Below are 27,021 nucleotides of genomic sequence, written 5' to 3' on the forward strand. Positions count from 1 at the left end.
GATAGATAAAATAGTGTAAGTACTATTATTGCCATTTTACAGATGAGGAAACTGGCTCAGAGAGATTAAGTGACTTGCCCAGAATAAGGTAAATTGTTAAAATCTGAATCCAAGTCTTTATCTGCCTTCAAAGAAAGTGCTCCTTTCATCATGCCTTCTAAATCAGCATCTTGAATTTTATTCATACTGTATTTTAACTAAGTGCACTAAAATTATTTTCTGGGTTATCTGTAAATGGAAATCAAAGGAGTCATCTTCTTGAACCAGATCTGCTAATCTACTATTTGTCCATGGACAAAACACTTAACTTTTCTGAACTTTAATTTCTTAATCCATAAAATGAAGATAATAGTATTTTCATTAACCTACCCATAGGTGAGGTATGAGGAACAAATGAGATAACAGATGCAAAAGCATTTTAGTTATGTTAAATGTTAGCCATCATCACACATTTTGTAGTTGAGAAAACCAATAACAAAAGGGGAAACTTTGACTAGATTTAGTGGATTGTAGATTAAATGGTAATGCTTTATTTTATGTTGGATGCAAAGCAGACTTCCTTTTCCCTATGAACATTAAGACTCCATATGGGAAATTAGCCAAAGTCCATTACAAATGACTTTACTTCTCTGGTAAGTAAAAACTCCTTTCCCCAAATCAGCACCTTCTTCTCCTCCTTCATCTGCTTACCTGCTACAAATTAAGCTGGTGGCTCCATGGAGGTTGCACCCACAAGACAGACACAGCCCTTGGACACTGGTGCCGGCTGGATAAAAGCTTTCCTCACAGGAGTCACAGTGAAGCCCTTTATAGCCTGGAAGACACTCACACTGCCCTGTGGTTTGGTTGCATCGATTCCCATCCAGGCTTCCAACTATACTGCAATTACATATGTGTTCTGCAATAAAAGAAGAAAGAGTTTTCATCAACTAAGCATCTAATGCTTTATATATATGTAGGACCATAAACTTGTTTTTAAAAAATTAAAGGCTTCATAACAGGTTCAGGAGATTAATTTAACCTCTCTTTCTTCTTCAAGAAACAACTTTTTAGCTCTCATCTTTAGGCCCTTGTATTTATCTGTACTTTTTGTTTCTTCGGAGTATCAATGTCGGACTTCCATTTCTTTCTGTAGTAGGCAGTTCCTCTTATGATACAAGTGATGAACACAAGGTTATTCCATAACTCCAGTACACAAATGCGTTAAGTGCCACAGATGGAAAATTACAATTAGCTGTAGCAAGATATAGGACAATATAGTCACATTTACATTGTGTCCTAAGGTTTACTAAGTACTTTGCCCACAACTCCTCTGAAAAAGGTAGTAAAAGTAGTCTCATGGATTTTCACAGATGGGGAAAATAATGTTTAGAGAGAAAAATGAACTATTCCAATGACTTGCCACCTCGTTGGTAAATGACACATCTGGCACACATACCCAAGTCTTCTAACTCCCAGTCCAATGCTATTTTATGGTATACCACATCAATTCTTACAAAGTATTTCCACAGCTAGAGTCAGAAGATGAAGCTATTAAATGTCTAGTAAATGGCTTAACATGTTCTGCCCACAACAAGAAATGCCAAAGGTAATTTAGTATTTAAGGATTAGTATAGTATGAATTCTCTGTTGAAGTCCTCTATTGCCTCATCCTAAAGTGAAGTCTAGCTTCTCAAAGGCTAGGCCAGCATAATCTAAGTTCTGACAGCAAGTTCTGACAGTCCTGGCCATATTGGAAAAGTTTCAAGAATTAATCCAGTAATAAACTACTGTTCTGTCCCTCAAGCACCAGTTTAGCCAAGTTCAAATATATTCATTACCAGTTTGGTCACAAGGTGATAATTTTTTTTTTTTGGCCTCACTATTTTTTATAGACATCAAGTCTATATCCAAACAAACATTATGACAGATCTTTGAAGTATCATATACAATAAATATCTAGGAAAATATACAGGTTCATCTTGAATAATATTTAATTATCTATACTAATCTGAGATTAACACTTCCCATGAAAACTGTTGGAAAGCAAACCTTTTATTTGGAAGCATCTTAATTCATACATTCATAGAGCTAAAAACATTTCCAATCTGAAAATGCTCATTCTTTTCAGTGGAATATACATGGTAGGAGGATGGGAGGACAAGAAAGATTGATAGTCAGGATTCTTTGGGGCTTTTTAGCAAATACATCCATTTTTTGTGTTAAGCCCCTATCCAATGGTCATTAGTACAATTAGCATACATTTGTATTTTAAAAGGCTTATTGCTAAAATCAAGTATAGAGAAAATCCAGCCAAATAGATAGAAATGAGCTGAAAAATATATTGAGATTTAATGCTCATCATATACTTAGAAATTGAAAATTTTGGATTTGGGTCGATGCACTGTCACTGAGTAGTTGTGAATAGGATTTTTAAGTTCCATAATATTTACCCTGTCTATAGCTTTATGATTTTATGTGATATAGAGTATAGATTATTTCATGCTGTGTCTGAGCTGGACAATCAATTTTCTTTCACAATGAGAAATATTATGATTACAATACCTACATATAACATTTCTTTCACAAGACTCCCCTTTTTAGGTTTTCATTTCACTCTTTTTGAATATGTGGTTCTCTAGACAGAACTAGATTTATTGGCTTGAAAATCTGCCAAAGGTACTTTTGTGGCAAGACTCTCACCCCAAAGAATGAAAACAGCTCTGAAAAAGATACTTATTTCTTCTGGAAATTGGCAGAATTACACTATACATTCAACTTCCTTTTTTTTTTTTTTTTTTTTTTTTTTTGCTTGACCAATTTTACCACACATTAAACTAACCAAATTGGACTGACTATGAGTAAGCCTATCTCAAATGATGAACACCAAAGACCCTATAATCAGCATGGAATATTTTATTCCATTATTCCACCAATGATGCACTTCCATCCGGGAAATTGAATCATTGTCCCAAGTGAGTAAGATAAGATTAGTGACTGCTCTCCCTCACCCACCTCACCAAAAATAAAATAAAATAAAACTAAATGAACCTAAGTACTATTAAATGAAATGAAAACATTTACTGAAACAACAAAAACAACAACAACAAAAATCCTTCCAATCACCCAACAAATAACAACAACAAAATATGCAAATCACCCAAAGCTAATGGATAAACTTTCAATGAGAAGCAAACATTGTAACTATTTAATGGTCTGTACAGCCAGGACAGCCTCTTTAATATCCTCTAAACAATTTTGTAGTTGGAATTATTGGAAAATTAAATTAGGTGTCCTCTAAGGTCCTTTCTAACTAATATTTAATGTAAGTTTTAAAATTCTGTGCTCATGTTCTAATGTCTATTCTTGCTCAATCATTCTATAATGCTCTATCATTTTATTCACAGTTACAGACTCAAAGAGTAGAAAGGGGTCACTTCTTTTAAATCATTCATAATTTATAGATGCCAAGATTTACTTTAACTGCTTAGAATTTTTGTTTCCTCAGATTAGCATTTTGCTTCAACTGTAATAAGTGTTTTAAAGATAGTAAAATTCAAAACAAAACATAATAATACATTTTGCCTTTTAATCATTTGTAGAAGTTCAAACAAGATCTTTTCCTTATAATTTTGACATAGCCTGAAAAATGAGGGTTATAATGGGGAAAACAACATAGAATAATAATAATTAGTCATCTAATTATTTGACTTGTTAAAAAGCTTGACAAATCAAATCTATCTGTACTGCTTTCAGTACAATACCACCACTCAAAAGACTATGGAGGAAAAAGGTGATGATGTATATCACTTTATTTTCAAAAGATCTTATTGCAACAAAAGCATAACATCATAAATCATTTTCCTGCTTTCCATATAGGAGAGCATTTGCTCAAGGCCAAGTTGCTTCCAGCAACTTTCAGCAGGTGGAAGAATCCTAATCTGATGTGTGTGCCAGAGGAAAGATCTGCTGAAAAGTTACTGTTGATGAGATATAGATAAACTTTGCTTCACTAATCCTGGACTGTGCCAGAAAAAAACCAACTATGTTGGGGGGGTAGGAGAATGGGACTAAATTTGAAATCTAGCCTAGCACAAAAAGATTGAGAATTCCAAAGTAACCAATCAATAGAGGATTCAGAAATTACAGTAACAACATATACCATCACTGAGTGATCCAACTCTAGGAATAAATTAATTCTGTTCATTACTATGCCAGTTTTGGACAAGTTCTGGGAAGCAGAATTAGTTCTGTGTCTTACAGAAATTCAAGAGCAGCATCAGTTTAAAAGATTAATCAAATAGTCATTAATCACACAACATTCCATATTTGTACATATAATTTTTCTACCAAATTAAGATATAACATGATGAAAAGAGTATAGCTTTAATAAGAAAGTTCAAGTCTTGACTTATGACCTGTGTAATCCTTCACTGTTTTGAAACCAGGTTTTCTCATCTGTAAAGCAGACATAACTATAACTGTTTTATCTATCTCACAGTAGGAGTATGAGAAAAGTGAATTGAAAAACTTCAAGCACTGTGAAAATGGGTTATCACAATAAGCTAGGGTTTCAGAGAAAGTTAAAAAAAAATAAGTCAACTGTTGGCATTTGTCCACCTTAAGGAGAAATGAGGTCATGGACAGATACTTAAGAAGGAAAGGTAGACTAATTTGGGAGAGGAAAGGGTACTAAAATGTCCCAAAGTAAATATAATCACTGCCCAATTCTATTGGCAACCTCAATATGGAATGTACCTTGCTAATTACCTAAGCAAAATTAGTTAACTAAATTAATGCAATGCATTATGTGCAATGGGACAGAACTAATATTTATTAGATTCTAAATGGAGCCAGATATTGTGGGATTTTAGAAAAGGATGGTACCATTTAATCTACTCTACTTAGTTTTTTTATTAGGAAACCCAAGGCTAAGGGAAAATAAATGATTCATTTAAGAGAAGAATACAGATTTGATTTAGCTGTCTCTCCTAGCCTTATTGATCCTTAAGTACCTATTGGAATTTAATTGCTAACCTTTAAGAATACAACACCCATATTTTCATTATATGCTGTTGGATTTAGATACAGGAAACCTGATGGTATAATTGAAAGAGGACTGCCTTAGGAGACATTCTACATTAACTAGTTATGTGATCTCAGGCAACTCACTTCATGTATCTAGTCAAATCAAATCAACAGGCATTTATTAAGTGCTTACCATATGCCAAATACTGTTCTAAGTGCTGGAGATATGATTACAAGCAAAAAGAAAGGCAGTTCTCTTTCACAGGGAACTGTCATCCTAGTGGGGTATGACAATACATAGAAGGGCGCTAAAAAGCAGGAGTGGAATCTGATGGGGACAATACCTTTGTAGAGGGATAGTAACAAAAATTGAAGAATGAAGAATACCTAACTTGGGCTCTTCTCCAAAAAGAACTCACCACTGAAAGAAGGTGGCTACAAGAGCAGACCCAGCAAAGTATGGAGAATGTTTAGTTTTAAGTTTCCTCATCTGTCACATGATGGCATTGGATTAAATCATCTCTGTTATCCCTCATAGCTTTCACTCCAAGGATCTAGTCTGCTTCTGTAACTCTTATTACATGAGGCTGGTCAGTTAAGAAGCACTTATTAAGAGCTTAGTATGTGCTAGAAATTATGCTAAGTGTTGGGATAAAATGAAAAGCAGAAATAATTCCTGACCTCAAAAAATTCATTCTCTAGAGGTTGAAACATGAAAATAAGTAGATACACACAACATACATATGTTATACGATACACAAATGAAGGGAAGGCACTAGCACCTGGGAAGACCAGGAAAGATATCCTTCAGAGGGAGAATCTGAGCAGGGTCTTAAAAGAAGCTAGTGAAATAAAGAAGTGGAGGTGATGGGACAGAATGTTCTAAACACTGGGGATAGCTAGTACAAAAGCATGAAAATGGGAGATGGAGTGCCAGGTAATTTGAGTAAGCACAAGTAAACCAGAATAGCTAAATTGTAGAGTGCATGGAGGAGAGTAAAAAGTAAGAGAATTGGAAGATTAAGAAAAGGCCTGTTATTGAATTATGATAAATCTTACATTTCATAAATGCAAACATTTAGACAAGAATTTACTATTTAACAAACTTTTGGGAAAACTGGAAAGCAGTTTGGCAGAAACAACATGTAAACCAACATCTCATATCATATACCAAAATAAAAGTTAAAATGGATATATGATTTAGACTGAAAGGGTGATATCAAAAGCAAATTAGGTAAGCATGGGATAATTTACCTGTCCTATCTATGGATAAGGGAAAATTTGTGTCCCAACAAGAGACAGAAAGCATTATGGCATATAAAATGGATAGCTTTGATTATATTAATCTTTTTTCATAAAACAATACAGCCAAGATTAGAAGAAAAGCAGGAAACTAGGGAAACATTTTTTTACAGCACATTTCTCTGCTAAAAAACCCCATAATATCTCAAATATATAGGGAACTGAGTCAAATTTATAATAGTCTGGGTCATTCTTCAATTGAAAGGTGGTCAAAGGATCAAAGGAACAACAGTCACATAAAATTGTTCTAAATCACTATTGATTAAAGAGGTATCACCTCACACCTGTCAGATTATAAAGATTTAGGGAGAAAAAACTCATTCCTCTGATAACAACTGATCAGCAAATAACCATATATTAAGTATTCATCCTGTGCCAAGAATTAACAAGAAAGCCAGTGTCACTGGATCACAAAATATATAGAGATGACTAAAGTGCAAGAAGACTGGAAAAGCAGGAAGGAGTCAAGTCATGAAACATTTTAAAAGACAAACAGGATATTGTATTTGATCTAGAAGGTAACAGAGAGCAATTGGATTTTGTTGAGTAGGGAGGTGATATGGTCAGTCATTTCACTTTAGGAAGATATGAAGCCGAATGGACTGGAATGGGGAGTGATTTGAAGCAAAGAAACCAAACAGAAGCCTATTGTGAATGTCCAGGCATGGGGGGATGAGGGGCCAGCACTAGAGTGGTAATCTTGTCAAAGGAGAGAAGGAAGGTTATACAAGAGATGTTATGAAGAAAGAATTGACAGGACTTGGCAACTGATTGGTTACAGAGAATGAAGATGAGGATGAAACCTAGGTTGCAAGTCTGAGTGAAAGAAAAGATAAAGGTTCTCTTGGTAGTTTTAGGAAGTTAGAAAGAAGGAAGGGTTTGGAAGGTAAAATGAGTTCAGTTTCGGTCATTTTGAGTTTAAGATGCCATCCAATGTGAGTAACTTCCTAGGAAAAAAATCCTTTTACTGAAGCAGCTCATTAACTGCTGATTTGTAAAATATACTTAGAGATTTGCCTGGATGCACTGAGTTTAAGTGACTAATCCATGTTAATATAGGCCAGACCCAATATGGCATGCATAATAACAGTAACATATCCAGAATTCCAAAGAATTCTTTTAGTGAAGGAGTTAAGCCCTTCTGCTTTGGAATTCTTTCTCTGTTAGCCATACTATCTTGACTAGTGAAAGTCAAGCAAGAAAAGTCTAGCAGGAGCAAGATACAATTATTTTTCACCTCAGCCATCCTTACCTTGTCTACCTCCACCTCTTGCATTAGTAAGGAAAACAAAATCAGTACAATCATTTCTTTCTTGAAAGGGTGTGTTTCATTGTCCAACCTATAGTTTAACGCACCATTGTGACTCTCCTGACCAAAACATCATTTTGGGATCAACACTCCCTATTACGTGTTATCTTCTCCTGTTAGAAGTCTCTTGAAAGAAGAAACAATCTTCCATTTGTATTTGCATCCCCAACACTTAGTATAGTGCATGGAATATATTGTCCTTTAAATTTAATTATTCACATATGATAAAAGTAATCATGTAACAGGTATAAAAGGCAGTAACAAGAGAGCTCAATCAACAACATTAACATATCATTTTTGTATTGAGTAGATCCTATATGAGAAAATATGAACAAGAGATGAATGAGTATACATAGGAGTAGTAAGCTATATTGGAAAGGAAATACCCATAGTAATTCTATAGTATACTTAAAAGTTTGCAATATATTTCATGTGTTATTTAATCTGATTCTCATAATCATTTAATATTATTTAAGTAGTACAACTAGTATTTTTTGGTAGATGGGAAGAAACTTATGGTCAGAAAACTATAGTCAGAATTGCCAGTAGTCATATAAACAAGTAGCAAAGCAAAGTGCAAACCCAGCTCTTCTGGGTTTGCACTTGAATGCTCTTTGCAGTATCCCATGCAGCTTCTACTTGATTTGGCAGATATACTCAGATGACCTTGTTCAATTTTTCTTTAATTATGTATTAAGTATAGCAATAATGCAATGTCCTCACTTTAGGACTTGTGGTATGAGACAGAAGAAAGAAAAATTTTCATCTGATTAAAGAGTAAGGAGGACCAACAATATTGGCTTTTTTAATCTGGCCAATTCTTATACTTCAGAGCAGCAAAAACAGGACTATGGTATGACTGATGGCATGTCATCAATATACAACTAAGGAGAGGAAGAAGACAGGAAAGAAAGAACACTTGAAAACTAAGCACACTATATAGAATGAAATTCTGAAAAGCTCATCTGCTCACTTCACAGAGAAAACAGCATACTCCTCTATCACTCAAATTTTCATACTTTTTCTTCCACAGTCCAATAAATCTTAGGGAATCTTACAGAGCAATGAACCGAGTAAAGAGTAAACACAAAGGCTAACAGAGGAGCATCTTCAAACATAGAGAAAGGAATCCTTGGCAACCTATTCACTTAGCCTATAAAAGGTAGTGTGGGATTCTGGTCTGAATCCAGAAAATGAAGCATAATCTAAAAGATCTTATTAAAATGTGTGGGCATGTAAATAAAAAAAAATAAGGAGGGGGGAAAGAAGGAAACACTGAGGGACAACAAATTCATAAGCTTTTTTTTCCCCCTAGGACATTTTTGTGGTTTTCGTCTTTGGGAAAACAGTAATCTTACATTATAGACTCTTATTTGGAATGATAGATAAAATATTCAAATTAAAGTATTTTTATAATGGTTCTGGACTTTATTTTGTATATATGTTTAAATATTTAATAACTACTTATTATATAACTTATTATATTCACTTTGAGAAGCATGGTAGCATAGAAAGCTAATTAGCTTGAAGGCCTGAGTTCAGGTCCTGCCTCTGATGCATACTGAATGCATGACTTCAATTAAACAAATTTCTTAATCTTTCTGCAGCCACTCTCTTGAGACTTTAAATTGAAGAATAGTTGCAGATGAATTGGTAGAGGGATTTACTTCCTCCCTGGTAGCTCCCCATCTAGGAGAAATCTAGGTTGAGTTTTATATATACAGTTGATTTTCAACATTCACATGTTTAACTTTTGTAACTTCATACAGTCATGGGATTTTTATCAATAACCTCATTTTCGCTTTTGCATTGGCAATCATGCACATTCATATCTATGCACAGTAAAGAGAAAAATGAGGGGAACAAGGTGCCCAAGTTTGTGAAGGTAATATCCAGGTTTTATTTGTTATAAAATATTTTTGGTACAGTAAATTTCATGTTATATAAAGTAAATATTGTCTGAAATCAGTGTTTTCCCCCCAGATGTTATCACAAAAAGTCACAGAATTCTAGAAAATTACTAGTGATAATGTTTTACATGTTACCAATTTTGTTTAGTGTGCAGCATTTTACAGATTATTTCAAGATTACTGTGTTAAGAAAAGTGCATATTATCAGAATTAATGTTTTTTAATAAAGAATTAATGCAGAAAAGTATATTTTCAATGTTCTATAACAAAAGAGTACAGTTTTTAATGGTCATAGGAAACTAACTCCCCATTTTCCATATACCAACATTCTCATTTTTCACCATTTTCTGGGAACATTACTCTCACAAAAGTTAAGGATTGACTGTATATATGTATGTGTGTGTGTGTATATACATACACACACACACACACACACACATACATATACACACATTACTAGACACTGGTAAAGAGGTAAAGATGAGATAAGATAATCTCTGCCATGAAGAGGCTTACAATCTATTGTAATATATAGATATTGACCATATATATATAGATACATGTATAGACAAATATTTAGATAATAACTATAAAAGTTAAAATATAAATACATAGGGTAAGTACAAAGAGTGATGTGAGATATTCTAGGAAGAAGTTACCAATCTTACAGCTGGAAGGAAAGTGAAGGAAGAGAAATAGTTAAGGCTTCATGAAGTAGCTGGCACCATAACTAGGCTCTGGAGGAAAAGAAAGATTACAATAGATATGAGAACACTTCCAAAATAATCAACAGCATTCAATAAGACATGTTGGAAGATAGCATCTGAGGAGAGAACAGTATAGTCAGTATACTATAGTAGAAAGAGCACAAGATTTAGTGTTACCAAGAGCTGGATTTGAATTCTACTTCTATTTTCTACTTTAAGAAAGTCATTGCTCTGAGTCTCAGTTTCCTGTACCATGATGAAAATGAAAGGGTTGGAAGGATGGACATAGGCAGAATTAAAATAAATGAGCTCTAAGGCCTCTTCAAAGTCTAAATATGATGACCCTATAATCTTATGAACAGTTCTACTTAGCTAGATCTTGAAGTTTCCTTAACAGTATTTTTTCCCCCAATTTCATGTAAAGATAGCTTTCAATATTCACTTTTATAAGATTTTGAGTTTCAAATTTTTTTCCTTCCCTCCCCTTCCCAAAATGGCAAAGAATTGAATAAAGATTATATCTTTCTAATAATATTAAACATTTTTACACATTAGTCATGTTATAAAAGAAGAACAAAAGGGAAAAACCACAAAAAAATTTTAAAAGTACAAATAGTAGGCTTCAATCTGTATTCAGACTCCATAGTTTTTTCCTCTGGACATCAATAGTATTTTCTATCATGAGTCTTTTTTAATTGTCTTGGATCATTACATTGCTAAGAAAAGCTAGGTCTATGATGTTTGATCATCACACAATGCTGCTGTTATTATATACAATGTTTTCCTGGTTCTGCACACTTCATTCAACAACAATGCATGTTAAGTCTGTTCAGGTATTTCTGAAATCCACCTGCTCACCATTTCTTATTGAAAGTAATGGCATACTCTCATATATCACAATTTGTTCAACCATTCCCCAACTAATCGGCATTTCTAATTCTTTGCCATCACACACAAAAAAAAACTGCTATAATATTTTTGTATTTGGGGCACTTTTCCCTTTTTTTATGATCTCTTTGGGATATAGACCTAGTAATGATAATGCTGGATCAAAAGATATGTATAGTTTTATAGTCTTTGGGGCATAGTTCCAAATTGTTGTCCAGAATGGTTGGTTCAATTCACAAGTTCACTAGCAATGCATCAGTATTCTAATTTTTCCACATCGCCAACATTTATCATTTTCCTTTTCTGCCATATTAGCCAATATGATAGTTGTGAGGTAGTACCTCAAAGTTGTTTTAATTTATATTTCTCTAATCAGTAGTGATCTAGAACATCTTTTCAAGAAGAATCTTATCTTCAAGAAGATAAATATGGAAAGATATCTAGAAATTCCCATAAAGATTTCCCAAATGAATCCCAGGATGCAAAGTTTTAAAAACTACTATATCTATCCTATAAGAGCAGTCACATTCAGAATCAATGAATCTTTCCCAAAGACCTAACTTTTGATTTAGAAAGCTAGCTCCCATCCTCTATGGACCCTTAGCCAATTGGACAATGGCACAATGATTGTAAGGGCACAGTCATAGTAGTGTCTGGATTTAAGGGAGAAAGGTCTTACTGCTGGCCCAGATCCTTCAATTTTCTATACACACAATGTAAATACTGTCAATGTAAAGAAAAAGAAGCAAATTACCAAACTGTGTGTTAGGTAAGGAAACTGACAGAGGTAAAATGGCTTGTCCCTGAATCACACGTTAGTTAAGTGGAGGAAGAATAACTCAAATCTGCATCTTCTATGTCATCCAAGACCACTGTTCTTTCTGCAGAAGCATAGCTATCTTTGAATTTAGACAGTCCCCAGTCCAACAAAGCAATCTTTCATCACAAACCAAATATAGAAGCTAGAAAAATAGTATGCTCTCCTGCTTTTAAAATGGCATGGAAAAAGACAAACTGATTAACAGACTGAACAGTGGAGAACCAGGCATTACCTAACAACTTATTTCTGCCTATGTGTCAATAGATGAAAAAGCCCACATGACACTAAACCTGGCTGCTAGCCTGATTTCCTATATCTATGGAACATTTATTTCCAAATGTACATTTTATTAGACACATATTTCATCCTTCTATGTTTACAATGGAGAGATCTTAGAAAAGTCCTGATTTTAGTGAAAAGGAATTATCAACAGAGAGATTTATATTTTTATAACATTCTTGCTCTCGTATAAAAGTGGAGCTAGAATTACACTTCGCATTTATGAAATCCTAGGGCTGCCTCTTACAAATCTTGCCATAGCTAGGAAACTTAGGAATAAAGCTGATGAGTTTCTGGAGGTAAAAAAGGCATGTCTAGGGATATGGAAATTTACAAGCTGAAAATGTCAAAGAAAAGCTTGATCTCTTAAAATAAAAACTCGTCCACATAAAAAATTCCAAATGCACATTCATGAAATGCCTTTTGTTCACTTTATATTCATTCCATGAAAACAAAAGGGTTTGGCCCAAGCTTTTCTGTAAAAAGTTTTGATCACACTTGAAGTACTAGGCCATTTGCCCAAAAGTTAAAATGTTAAAACACAAAGTGTTGCAAGTAGAAAGGACATTAGAATAGAGAATGACAAAATGTAGAATGTACTAGGATGGTGATTAGAAAGAACACTCTATAGGAGTCAATAGAACAAAACTTGTATATCAACTTTAACACTCATCAAATGACTTAAGTCATTTCATCTTTTTAAACCTGTTTCTTCATTTATTAAACAGAATGATACAAATACTACCCAATTCCTAAGGTTATTGTGATTGAAAAGGGTTTTTTTTATTGTAAAGTGATAGAGAAATGTTAGCTACTCTTTTATTTCAGTCTGAACTATCATTTCATTGGTGAAGAGAAGTCGTTATGAAAACATCCCTTCTATAAGAAAGAGCACCAGCTGTTCTGATAACCTGAAAGTTGTCCAGAGTACAGAGGGAGCATGTGACTTTTCCATGCTCATATAGCCAGTACATGTGAGAGATGAGACATGAAGCCAGATTTTCCTGATTCTAAGGCCAGCTTTCCATCTACAAAACAATATTGGTCCTCATTTTTATTTGCTTCGATTACTATCATCCAATAATAAGTGGTTTATAAAAGTCCTTAGGATATTACGCTGAAATCCTTTAGTCCAAGCAATTTATTTTAGAATTGAAAAAATTGAAGGCTAAAAAAAGAAGAGTAACTTAAGTGCAGCCGTAATTAGAACTCAGCTCTTCCAACTTCCAAACCAGATTTCTATAACAAGTGGTCAATTGCCAGAATAAGAACTTAAAGAGCATATAGTAAAGACAACTCAACAAGCCAGGCACCATGCTAAACACTAGATATAGTCAAACCCTTTTATTTCAGATGAGGAAACTGAGGAACAAGAAGCTAAGTGAAGAACTCAGCTCTCCTGATTCTCATTTTTTTTTTTCTACTCTATCTTCTCTAGCTCTTTAGTCAACAAATAACACTGCCTCCAACTCTTCTCCAGCCTCCCTCTTTAAAGGCTGGCCTTCATTTTATTCAGAATCTTTAATCTACACATGAATAATTCAGGTAAATGAATAATTCAAGTGACATCTTCTCTGCAACATTTACAGAGGACTTAACAAGGAAGGACAGAATATGTCAACAGTAACATTGAGGAAACATTCAAAGAAAGATGCTGCAGTGACCTAAAAGAGAAAAACAAAATACAGAACTTTAGAGCAGTCAGGTACCTCTGATATCACTAATCGATTCATTTTAGTAGATGAAGAAATTAAAGCTCAGCAAATGGGTTTCCCCAATCAAAGTCACAAAGCTAGTCAGTGGCACAGGTTAGACATGAAAGATGCATGCCAATCCTATTTACCATGATACAATAGCTTTCCTGTTTGCTATTTGTTTCCTACTCCTGGAAATAAGCTTCATCAAAACACAGAATATAAGAGAAGAAACTAAGGCCATAAAGGGAAAATTAACTGTCTAAGATTTTGTATGTTATCATCAAGTTATTTGTTGATTTCCATTCAGGGATATTTATTTTAAAAATAAAACTTATGTAGAGGGAATTTTGCCTAGGATATAGAAATGAGACTTATAAATGTGCCACAAATTCATTGTGGTTATGGAAATCAATTCTATTCTTTGGGTCTCAGTTTCACCTGAAAAAGAAAATTTCTAAGAATTTGTCTGGCTCCAACATTCTGTATTCCAATGTCTTATTCAGCTCTAAAGTTCCATATTCTTTGTTTCTATTCTCATAAAATTCTAAGATCCTCTTCCAGCTCCAATATATTTTAAGATCCCTTTCTATTCTAACATGTTAAAACTACATACATGGCTGATCTCCTGAACTATTTCAGACACTAACTACCATGGAAGAAACTAGAGTTGACAAGATCAAAGAAAAGCAATCTGAAATAGAAAATCATGGAGGTAAAGTCAAGTATTGAATAGGTTATTGTATTACTTTAGCCACATGACTTCACAACAACTTTTTCTTTGTATCCTATTATTGATAGTGCACGCTCAGATTTTGTGTGTGTGTGCATGTGTGTGTTTCTTTTCTTTTTTTTACTATAGCTTTTTATTTACAAGATATATGCATGGGTAATTTTTCAGCATTGACAATTGCAAAACCTTTTGTTCCAACTTTTCCCCTCCTTCCTCCCACTCTCTCCCCCAAAGAGTAGGTTGACATGTTAAATGTTAAAGTTAAATACAATATATGTATACATGTCCATACAGTTATTTTGCTGTACAAAAAGAATTGTACTTTGAAATACTGTACAATTAACCTGTGAAGGAAATCAAAAATGAGGTGGACAAAAATAGAGGGATTAGGAATTCTATGTAGTGGTTCATACTCATTTCCCAGAGTTCTTTCGCTGAGTGTATGCTCAGATATTTTTGATCAGTCCTAGTAACATCTGAGTTAAAGAAATATGTCCCTTATTTCCTCGGGCTTTTTAATAAACTTTCTCTCCTACACAACAGAATAAGGCTCTCACCTATGCCTTTCTCAGATATAAAGTTGGATGTCCTTGAATACTGATCCTTAACAAGAGGAATAAGTACCCTGACTTTCTTTAGCTATATAATAGAAATGAAATAAAAGAGCTGTGTACATTGGACATGTGGTCATCTCATACAAAGTTAAGGTACTTCTTAAAGAGAATTGTTATCATTGCTGTAGTGACTACTTTCTTCAACCACCTATCAAATTTAATTTGGGATTGTCTTCTTTTAAAAATGTCAGTTGTATAAAATATACAAAAGACAATCAAGGCTTGTCCTCAAATAAACCAATATTATAAAAGACAAAGAGGGTTCAAATTACCTGATATATATAAACAGAACAAACCAGAAAAAAATAGAATCACTATGATCTTATTTCTTATGATGCTTCTCTGGATCTGAGTTTCATGTCTATAATATGAGGAAGTTGATTGAGATGCTCTCTAAAATTTCTTTCAGCTCTATAGTTCCATGTTTTCACATTTTATATTCTAAAGTCTCCTCAGATCTAATATTTTAATATCTTATAATTCAGTTCGGGGAATTTTTTACCATAATTTTGAGAAATCTGCTTTGTGAGACTTTAAGAAGCCCATCAGTTACTAATCAAGTTATTATTATCCTCACATCTACTTTCTATTCTACACTTCTGTACTGTCTTAGGATAATTTAACTAATGATTACAAGAAACTGATCATCCAAGATTTTATCTCTCACTGTGTCTTGGGAAAGAATGTGCTCTATAGTTTTCATTTCCCTTTGATTTGCAAAATGTCTATCACATAAGGATACAATGACAATTAATGGAATGTTTTGAAATTCTGTTTCAAAAGTCTTCAGGTTGAAAAAAAATCATAATCTAATTGTTAATCTTCTGATGAGCCTCCTTATATTTATCCAGGTTTCTTATATTGGCATGTTTATAAAGAGTATATGTGCTTTACATGTGACTAGTAAGCACTATTTATGTTAATTCATCTTATTCTGCCTTATATAAAAGAGCTTCGAAAACCATTCAAAGAATTTCAGAGTTGGAAGGGACTTACAAGTCTAACATGAATTTGAATAAGAAATCCCCATAAAATAGCTGACACTGGGTCATTCAGACTTCAACTGAAGACCTTTCCTGAAGAGCAATGTACTGCCTTCAGAGGCACTATATTCAGAGAAACCAACTTATGGCTAGTTCTAACTGTTAGGAGTCTTCCCTTGTATTAAGCCTAAATCTGCCTCTTCACAATCTCCATTACTACTAGTTTTCCCATCTAGCATGGGGAAGAAGCATTTCTTCCATTTGATAGTCCTTCAAAAACTTGAAGACAGATCTGCTGCTGCTTCCCCCCACCCCAAAAAGAAAACCTCTTCTCTAAACTAAGCACTTTGAATCCTTTTAACCAATCCTTATGTAGTATTATTGTAAGACCTTTTACCATACTACTTATCCTCTGAATGTTCTCCAGCTCCAGTTATCCAGGAATGTTCTCCAATGTTCTTTCTAAAATTGGTGCTTAGAATGAAAGGAAGGCTCTAGAGGTCTGAACCAATCAGAATACAGCATGAATATCATGGTCCTAGATACAACAAATCCCTCTTAATGTACTTTAAGATTACACTACCTTTTTGGTTTATAGTATGATTCTAGATTCTTATTTACCCTGCATTTCACTAAAATCCTTGGATCCTTTTCAGATGAAAGTCTTTACTACCAAGCTTCCCTGTTTTGTACTTAGGAAGTTGATTTTTGAACACCAAGTGTAAGACTTTATACTTATACCTATTGTATTTCATTTTGAGAGAGAAGAAATAAACATTTACATAGAGTCTACTATACATAGCAATTATATGCTAAGAGCTTTGTAAATATAATTTCATTTGATCCTCACAACAGCCCAGCAGGGTAACTAGGTGTTATTACCCCCATTTTGCAGCTGAGGAAAATAAGGCAAATAGAAGTTAAATTTCCAGGGTCACACAGCTAGTATCTGAGACTGGATTTGAACTCCTGAATCCAAACCCAACAGTCACTGTGCCACTTAACTACAAAGTATAGGGGATAGAGAGAGAATTAGCCTTCAAGTGAAAAATATTTGAGTTTAATTGTTGTCTTTGATACATATCTCTGACCATGGGCAAGTCATGTTTTCTTAGTGCCCTAAGAAACTCTCTCTCAGTAATGCCATTCTGCATTGGTAAAGGGAGTTTTTATACTGGGAATTTCCCATATCAATGAAATCACAGGTCTAGATCAAAAAAAGTTTACTCTTATTTGATATCATTCAAAGTTTAGCTAATCAATGCCCTTCTGGATACAAACTCTGTTATGTAATATGTTAACTATCTCCCAACTTTTTTTCATTTGCAAATTTGTTAAGTATGCCATATTTAATTCATCATAAAAAAAAATAAATAAGTAAAGTGCCCAGGGCCAACATCTTCAGTGTTTCCATCTGGGGCACAACACTTTCACAAACTCCTTCCAAATTGACACCAAATCATTTGAGACTAATATTTCAGTCCAGTCATTCAACCAGTTCCAAACCACCTAATTGCTATTCTTTAGTCCTCATCTCTTCAATTTGCTTGTAACAACATCGAGACAGACTTTGTCAAATTATTTTCCAAATCTAAGTACACTATCTATAGCATTTCTCTGATCTATTAATTATGCCAACAAAGGAAGTGTTTTGTGTGGTATAACCTATACTTATTAAAGTCATGATAATATGGATCATGATCATACTCTGACATTGGGTAAGTTCTGAAATAACCCCCCAAAAAAGTTTAGAATGTAGTACCAAGCTCAAAATGAAAGAGCTAGAAAGAACCTTAGAGATCTAAGTGGGTTTAAATTTATCCTCAAAGACAAAATCTAGTATACGGGTTCTTAAATTTAAGTCTGTGCAAAAACTGCTGGGAAAATTGGAAACTAGTACAACAGAAACTAGGCACTTAACAACAAATACCAAGATAAGGTCAAAATGGGTTCATCATCTAGATATAAAGAATATCATAAGTAAATTAGAAGAACATAGGATAGTTTACCTCTCAGACCTGTGGAGGAGGAAGGAATTTGTGACCAAAGAACTAGAGATCATTACTGATCACAAAATAGATAATTTTGATTATAATAAGTTAAAAAGTTTTTGTACAAACAAAACTAATGCAGACAAGATTAGAAGGAAAGCAATAAAATGGGAAAACATTTTTACATTCAAAGGTTCTGATAAAGGCCTCATTTCCAAAATATATAGAGAATTGACTCAAATTGATAAGAAATCAAACCATTCTCCAATTGATAAATGGTCAAAGGATATGAACACACAATTCTCAGATGAAGAAATTGAAACTATTACTAGTCATATGAAAAGGTGCTCCAAATCACTATTGATCTGAGAAATGCAAATTAAAACAACTCTTGAGATATCACTACACACCTCTCAGATTAGCTAAGAAGACAGGAAAAAATAATGATGAATGTTGGAGGGGGTGTGGGAAAACTGGGACAATGATACATTATTGGTGGAACTGTGAATGGATCCAACCATCTGAAGAGTGATTTGGAACTATGCTCAAAAAGTTAGCAAACTGTGCATACACTTTGACCCAGCAGTGTTTCCACTGGGATTATATCCCAAAGAGATCTTAAAGAAAGGAAAGGGACCCACATGTACAAAAATATTTGTGGCAGCCCTTTCTATAGTGGCTAGAAACTGGAAACTGAATGGATGCCCATTAATTGGGGAATGGCTGAATAAATTATAGTATATGAATGTTATGGAATAATATTGTTCTGTAAGAAATGACCAACAGAATGATTTCAGAGAGTCCTGGAAAGACTTACATGAACGATGTTAAGTGAAATGAGCAGAAACAGAAGATCATTGTACATGGCAACAACAAGACTATACAATGATCAATTCTAATGGATGTGGCTGTCTTCAACAATGAATTGATTCAGACTAGTTCCAATTATTCAGTAATGAAGAGAGCCATCTACACCCAGGGAGAGGATTGTGGGAATTGAGTATGGACCACAACATAGCATTTTCATTATTTCTATTGTTCTTTGCTTTCATTTTTGTTTTCCTTCTGAGGGTTTTTTTTTTCTTTCTAGATCAGATTTTTCTTGTGCAGCAAGATAATTGTATGGATATGTATACATATATTGAATTTAACATATATTTTAACATGTATTGGAATACCTACCATCTAGGGGATGGGGTGGGGGGAAGGAGGGGAAAATTTGGAACAGAAGGTTTTGCAGGGGGCAGTGTTGAAAAATTACCCATGCATATTTTTTGTAAATAAAAAGTTATAATAAAAATATTTTAAAATTAAAAAAAAATTAAGTCTGTGAATTATTTTAACATAATTGGTTTTCTTTGTAATTTTTTTCATATCTCTTCAAATTAACTTTGCAAATATAAAACGTTCTGAGAAAAGATCCAGAGGCTTCAAAAGATTGCCAAAGACACAAAATAATATTTAGGAACTCCCAGGTGGTTAGGATTATCACTAAAAGTTCATTCCAACCTAACAATCTATAGTTCTAGGACAATCTTAGTAATGAGCTGCAGTAGTCATGGATAACCAATTTCATAGATAAAGTGGAACACGAACTGAACCTTAATTGCTAAATAGGATTTGAAAAGATTAAGGAACGCTTTTGTTTCTTCAAGATGGAAATTCATTTAAACTTTTCACTTTATAGCATTTACAAGTTGTCCCTTCAGAAATGAATTATAATAATGTAAAATTATATAGCTTTGAAAAATATTCAGCAAAGCTATAACTTAGCATACAGAAGTCTGCCTTTGCCCTTTGCTGTTAAATTTTGGCAACTAATTCAACTGTAGCACTCAGCCACACATGGTTCCATAACCTCCAAAAGACAAAGTTTAATTTGTTCCTACTAACATTATGCATTGTCTGACATCCTCCATAAAATGTATTTAAAAAAAAAGTCAACAAAATTATTTTGGCCAAGTTTTGAATCATTTTTATATAGATTCATATGTGAAATAATTTTTTGTACTGAAAACACAGAATATCATCATGATCCATTCCTATTTATAAATTAGGTTTATAAAACATTTTTCCCACAACTGCTTTGGGACATAATTGGAACATGTATTATTATCACTAGTTAACTGATGAAAAAACTGACAAGCTTGTCATAGTAGGTGCAGGCAGGATATTTTAAGGCCCAGGTCGGGGAAATGATTTGCCAAGGTAACGTGGTAGACTTCTCTGATGATAAATCTTTAGGCAAAGGTAGAAAAAAGCACTACCATAATAAAAGTAAAGATGATCCTTATTTTTGTTGAGAAATAGTTGAAAAAAAAAACATTAAAGACCAATAAAGTCAATTACAGGACCCCAAAATCTAAGCTCCTGCCTTAGGCCAAGATGTGCATCATCTTTCTTTAGACAGATGGGCACCTATTCTACTAGGAAAATTTTGTAAGTTGGATGCCTTTATAAGAAGAGGTTCCCAAGTCCAGAATAACTGCATATGCAATGGAAGTTCCTACCAACTCTTCCCAGTGCCTAGGGTCACTGTTCTGATCTTATCTAAAGTATAACTAAGTATTTCATACTTTCAATTTGATCATCTGATAATGGGAACTCTTTAATGCCTAATTTCAATCTACTTGTCTGGCCAGTAACTGGAAGACAAAACATGCTAAGCATGCCATGTATATACCCATTTCCAGAGACAAGAAAAGATGTTAATCCAAATCCAATAAAAATTTAAATGACTATCACTTAAAGCAATGGTCAAACTCAAATGGAAATAGGGAGGAGGAAGGGTCACTAAACCATATATAAGGATTCTTGTGGGCCACATATTAACTTAGAAAAAGACATATTAACACTATTTTGTTGTATTTTTCCTGTATGTGTATTGGGTGAGGCAATCTGGGTTAAGTGACTTTCTCAGGGTCACACAGCTAGTATCAAGCATCTGAGGGTAAATTTGAACTCAGGTTTGGTGCTCTATATCCACTGTGCCACCTAGCTGCTCTCTTCTCCCCCAATTACATTTTAATCTAGTCTGGTTTATACTCGGGAGTATTGTGGCCACATGTAGCCTGAGGACAGATTCTTTGATGCCCCTGATTTAGATTACATGCTATACCTATAAGCTATTATTATAGGGAACTAATTCTATATAATTAGAGAAAAATCATAATCTAACAATCCAAAATTCCATATCCCCAACTTCCTGAGTACCTTTTCATTGTGTATTGTACTTACCCATTAGCTAGATGATATAATGGATAGAGCATTGGACAGGAAACTGGAGTTCAAATCCAGCCTCAGATACTAGATGTGTGGCCTCCTTGAGCAAGTTACTTAAAACTCTATTTGCTTTACTTCCTTTAACTGTAAAATGGGAATAATAACAGCCCTTAAATGGCTGTTGTAAGGCTCAAATGAGATATTTATAAAGTGCTCACCCCAGTGCTTGGCACTAAGTAGGCACTTAATAAATTCTTATTTCCCTCCTTTCCTTTCAGTTATATTTCTTTGTTGTTGTTATTCTTTCATTTATCTTAAGGGCCATTATATACATTGTTTTCCTGGTTCTACTTACTGTACGTTATATCATATGTCTTATTGTATTTGTATTGTATATGTATTGTAAGTTCTACTTACTCTACATCATATGCCTTTTCATGCTTCTCTGAATTTGTCATATTCATTATTTCTTATAGATACAATAGCCTATTATTATATTCATATGCCACAATTTATTTAACTGTTCCCCAATTACTAGATATCTACTTTGTTTCTAGTTCTTTGCTACTATGAAAAATGTTAGTATAAAAGGACTTATCTAACAATGGAATCTTTGGGTCAAATGATATGGACATTTTAGCAATCTAGAGTAATCTTTCATAAGGTTGTCTCATGATGTACAATTCTTCTAAAAAGTGTTTATTTGCATCTTTTGATCACATCACGTGGAGAATGGCTTTTGGTCATATATTTGCATTAATTTGTTATATATCTTGGACAGCAAACTTTATCCATACATTTATGTAAATTTTCCCTTTTGTACACATTTCACAACCTATTCTATCTGGAATCATTTCACTACTAAAGAGTCTTAATTTTATGCAATCTAAATTAAATTTATTATATAGTTTATGATCTCTTCCATGCTTTAAGGAAATATCTCTTAGAATAATACTTCCAAAACTCATTTTATATTATGAAGGAATAATCATCAAAATTATTTGGTATTCATTTAAGGGGGAGGAAAGATCAATAACTAATCTAAAGAAGAATAAGAAACCTATTGGTTCATAAAATACTATTACATAAATTAGTGTAGTCTCTTTACTGGTCTGCTTGAAGAGGCCTGAATCTGGTCTGTCTTTGGCTTCCAATGATGTAAACACTATTACTAGATGATACAGCGATGTCATTTAGGACTCTGATGAGAAGATGGGGAAATCTAACATTTTTGGAAGCTGGCTAGGTCCAAAGAAATGAGGGGAGGAATGAGACCTAATCAAGTCCAAAGCCGAAACTTTTCCTTTTTCCCCTGGGGTTCCAAAGACTCAACTAGAGGTCCACATTGACTTTAATTTCTGGACTCCCTCTTCTCAACACAGATTGGGATTTGTGGCATTTGGTCAACCTTCCTGGACTATTTGAATAGGATTTTTATACCATATCATGTTAATTCAAAGACCTTTTTATATTTAGTCTAAGATCTTTGATTAAACCTTGTTTTCACCTAGTTAAGGGTAAGAGAGCTAAAATGGGAGTGGTTTTGACTCATCCCTTACATTAACATATGGAGAAGAGTAAAGAAATAGCAATAAAAGCAGCTTACATTTATGCAGCAATTATGTATATTAGATATATACATAAAAATAGTTTCAAAATGATTTCATACCCATTATCTTATGTGATACTTAACTTCAACCTCGTGAAACAAGTAGAACAAATATTAGTTCTATTTTACAAATGATTAGACTAAGACCCAGAAATTTTAAGGGGTTTATTAATGGCCATATTAAGTTGCAAAGCCATGGCTCTTACCTAAGCAATTTGATGTCAAGTTCAGGGCTTTTTCCACTATGCTACTGCCCTTTCCCCTCCTATGGTGCTGAATGTCTAAAAGACAGAATAGGTAGAGGTAGAATCCAAAATAAAGTTTTAAGTGGTTTACAGAGTGCGAGTTGTCCTTTAAACAGAGATCTAATCTATATAATTATCTTGGAACATAGTGTTTAGGATAATGACATGTCAGTCTTCTGATATATCTTAATTAAATATACTACTAATAAAATTGATATAAAGTAATGTCTTAAATAAGGGAATTTACATTTGAAATATTCATACCCAAAATTATGAAGGTACCTAAAGTAAAGTAATCTGTGACCATGCAGTGAATCAAGGAATAGTTGTTGGCAATTTATACTCATCAGTTCTATTCAGGACAAAGGATTGGCATGCATCACTCAAATTTTACTTAATTTCCAATGTAGCAATTTATGCTATTTAATACATAGGAGTAAAGAGGTAACCTCACATTACTTTGAAGAAAGTATAATTGAGGTGGTATGGTTGAAAGAATTTGGACTACTGACCTTGTTAAACAAAAAGACGCTATCTTAGTTGTGTCTATATCTTTCCCACTGTATAGCATATAATGGAGAGGCAATGTGGTACAGTTAAATGAGCTCTGGATTGGAAGTAAGAGAAATTCTAGTCCTAGGTACATCACTTTTACTTCCCCTTACTCAGAATTTCTTCATTTATAAAATTAGAGGGTAGGAATAAATAATTTCTTTCTTCTTCTTTTTTGTTTTTTGCTAAGAGGGTAGGAATAAATAATTTCTTTTTTTCTTCTTCTTCTTTTTTGTTTTTTGCTAAGGCAATTGGGGTTAAGTGACTTGCCCAGGGTCACACAGCTAGGCAATGTTAAGTATCTGAGGTCAGATTTGAATTCAAGTCCTCCTGACTTCAGGACTGGTACTGTGCTATCTAACTGCCCCGAAATGTTATTTCTAAGTTCTGATATCCTAGTTCTGATATCCTAGGATCCTGGAGTTCTAGGATTTTAGTATGTACTTAACATAAGCTGAATGAATATATGTATAAATAAATCAATTTTATAGTATTTATTTAATGATTTAAATGATTATTTTTAAAAACAATCCTTTAAATAATCTTTTCTTTTAAAAGATATAATAATTTTGGCTTTCCTTCACAACAGCCTACAAAAAGACAAACTACCTAAGACATTGATTCCAGCACCAAAACAAGTTTTATTCTTTATTTTAAAAACAACATATTATAAAAAACCACATAATTCTGATAAAATGCAATTTCTTCCTTGAAATGATTTAACCTGTAAGCAAGAACACACTAAGTCAAATGATTAAGTCAAAGACAACATAGTTGGACTAGCTGTTAAACAGGTCCATGATTCTCTACTGGTGAGATGGAGAACTTTGTATTTGATTCTGGCAAATAGATCCTTCATATAATCACAATGAAATTAAAGAAATGCCCCCATGATTTAATACTTGTCGCCTGTTAATTGTTAAAATACATTCTCCTGGCCAAAGGCATTTTGCTAGTTGTTAGTCTGATTTCAACTAAAAATAACATAACTTTTCTTTAGAACTTTCTCTCATTTGCAAAGAAGTAACCTTAGATGATATTTACAAATTCAAATAACTGTGATACTGGATAGAACTTTTAGAGGTTAATGAATGTATGTTTAGTCTCTAGGCAGTAATGTATGCATATCATAATCTAGACAAGATAACAGAACTAAGACATTTTGTTAATTGTATCAAGCTCCAGAAAACTGCAGCGCCTCATGAATGACATCTATGCTGATTCAAAGATTTTGGGCTAACCATCCACATAAGAAAAACTAAGTGGATGGAGAATGTCTGTTATCCAGGCTCTACAGTTGGATAGATGACTCATACTTCATCAGTATTTATAACTTGGATAGATATCAGATGTGGGCCATAAAATTGGCACAGAATTTTTAGATTGGGTTAGCATTTGAGAAACTGCACAGTGCTTTTAATGAGCTAAAGCTTCTCCCTAAACATAAACCACTTTTAAATATAGATACATTTTTGCCAATGCTATATGGCCCCAAAGCATCCTTCAGTATATGAAGAATTAAAAGGGTCAAGTCACCCAGAGTTAATGGAGGAGAAGAGAACGCAGGATATGTGGGCATAGAAGATGTCAAAGAAAGGCATTATTAGAAAAGGTGAGCCAATCATGTAGCAAAAGAGAGGGACAATCAATAGTCTGTATGCTCTGCTCAAATACATGCAATATCAGGATGTCTAGAGAAAGGCCCCTAGAATGACAGGTGAATCAATCTACTTCACACCTCTGGGGGAAACTTCTGGGAGAACACAGGCAAGAGTGACAAAAGATAAATCAAAGTATGTAAATCATGATCAGTCCAACTGAAAGAAGCATCCATTTAGAGGAGTTGACAGCACTTTTGAAGTAATAAAGTAGCATTCAGTATGCATTGCTTCTATTTTTAACTTGGGGGTTTACGAACTTGTTTTTAAATAATATTTTGATAATTGCATTTCAATATAATTGGTTTACTGTATAATCCTGCGTATTTTATTTTATGCCTTTCAAAATATTATTCTGAAAAAAGGTTCATAGGTTTCACTACCCTGTCAAAGAGGTCTATGACATAAAAAAGGTTAAGAATCTGTGATCTGTGGTTTAGATACAATGACCAAGATCTGTTTATGCATTATTCTGATAATTAAGAGCATTGGTTTTCCAAAATGAAGAGAGAGCCCTAGACTGAAGACTCAGAAGAAATGTATTCAAGCAATTAAGGGGCTTTCCTTTGGTTACAAGACTCTTAACACTAACTAGTTTGTATCCAGGTCACTTCACCATCCGAGGGCCTCAGTTTCCTGCTCTACCAAAGGAAGATTTTACATTAGATGAGCTTTTAATGTCTCTTCTATATGCAGCACACTAATGTGTGTCTTCGGAGTAGGAAAATTCAAGCTTTGGGTCCAATTATGTTACTAGCAGGGTGAAAAAGTTATTAATCAAGTCATTTTTTAAAACCCTAATTTCCTCATATACAATTTCTGAGTGTTGTGGGGTGAGAAAGACTTTGCTTAAAAAAATAACTGGAGATGGGGGAAAAGAGAGAGAGAGGAATTCAGGTCTGAGATTTCATTCACATAGAGAATTCCTAATGAGGAAATTCTCTCCAAAAGTGAAAATGAAGAACTGTTTTACAACTACTGCTAGTCTTTAGGAGATGTTTGAGGATAATAAAAAATGTTTTTGTCCAAGTTCACAAAGCAAAGTGTATAAATAGGTCTAATTGTATTATTACTACTATTATTCTGTATCCCAAATTCTAACTTTTTATGATATGATTCTAAATTCTTTTTTTTTCACTTTTTTTAAAAAATTTATTTAATAGCCTTTTATTTACAGGTTATATGCATGGGTAACTTTACAGCATTAACAATTGCCAAACCTCTTGTTCCAATTTTTCACCTCTTACCCCCAACCCCCTCCCCTAGATGGCAGGATGACCACTAGATGTTAAATACATTAAAATATAAATTAGATACACAATAAGTATACATGACCAAAACGTTATTTTGCTGTAAAAAAAGAATCAGACTCTGAAATATTGCACAATTAGCTTGTGAAGGAAATCAAAAATGCAGGTGGGCATAAATATAGGGATTGGGAATTCAATGTAATGGTTTTTAGTCATTTCCCAGAGTTCTTTCTCTGGGAGTAGCTGGT

General features: G+C 33.7%; 1 protein-coding gene across 1 annotated transcript in view; it reads right to left on the reverse strand.

Annotated features, from left to right (window-relative positions):
- The window catches only part of MEGF9 (multiple EGF like domains 9), a 110,056-nt gene that overhangs the window by 45,334 nt on the left and 37,701 nt on the right, over positions 1-27,021 (reverse strand). Inside the window, exon 2 of the mRNA XM_023507383.2 lies at positions 691-898. Within this exon, the coding sequence (XP_023363151.1) occupies positions 691-898 (208 nt within the window). The remainder of the gene's footprint in view (positions 1-690; positions 899-27,021) is intronic.

The sequence above is a fragment of the Sarcophilus harrisii genome, chromosome 2, assembly GCF_902635505.1.
Source record: "Sarcophilus harrisii chromosome 2, mSarHar1.11, whole genome shotgun sequence".
In the NCBI taxonomy this organism is placed as follows: Eukaryota; Metazoa; Chordata; class Mammalia; order Dasyuromorphia; family Dasyuridae; genus Sarcophilus; species Sarcophilus harrisii.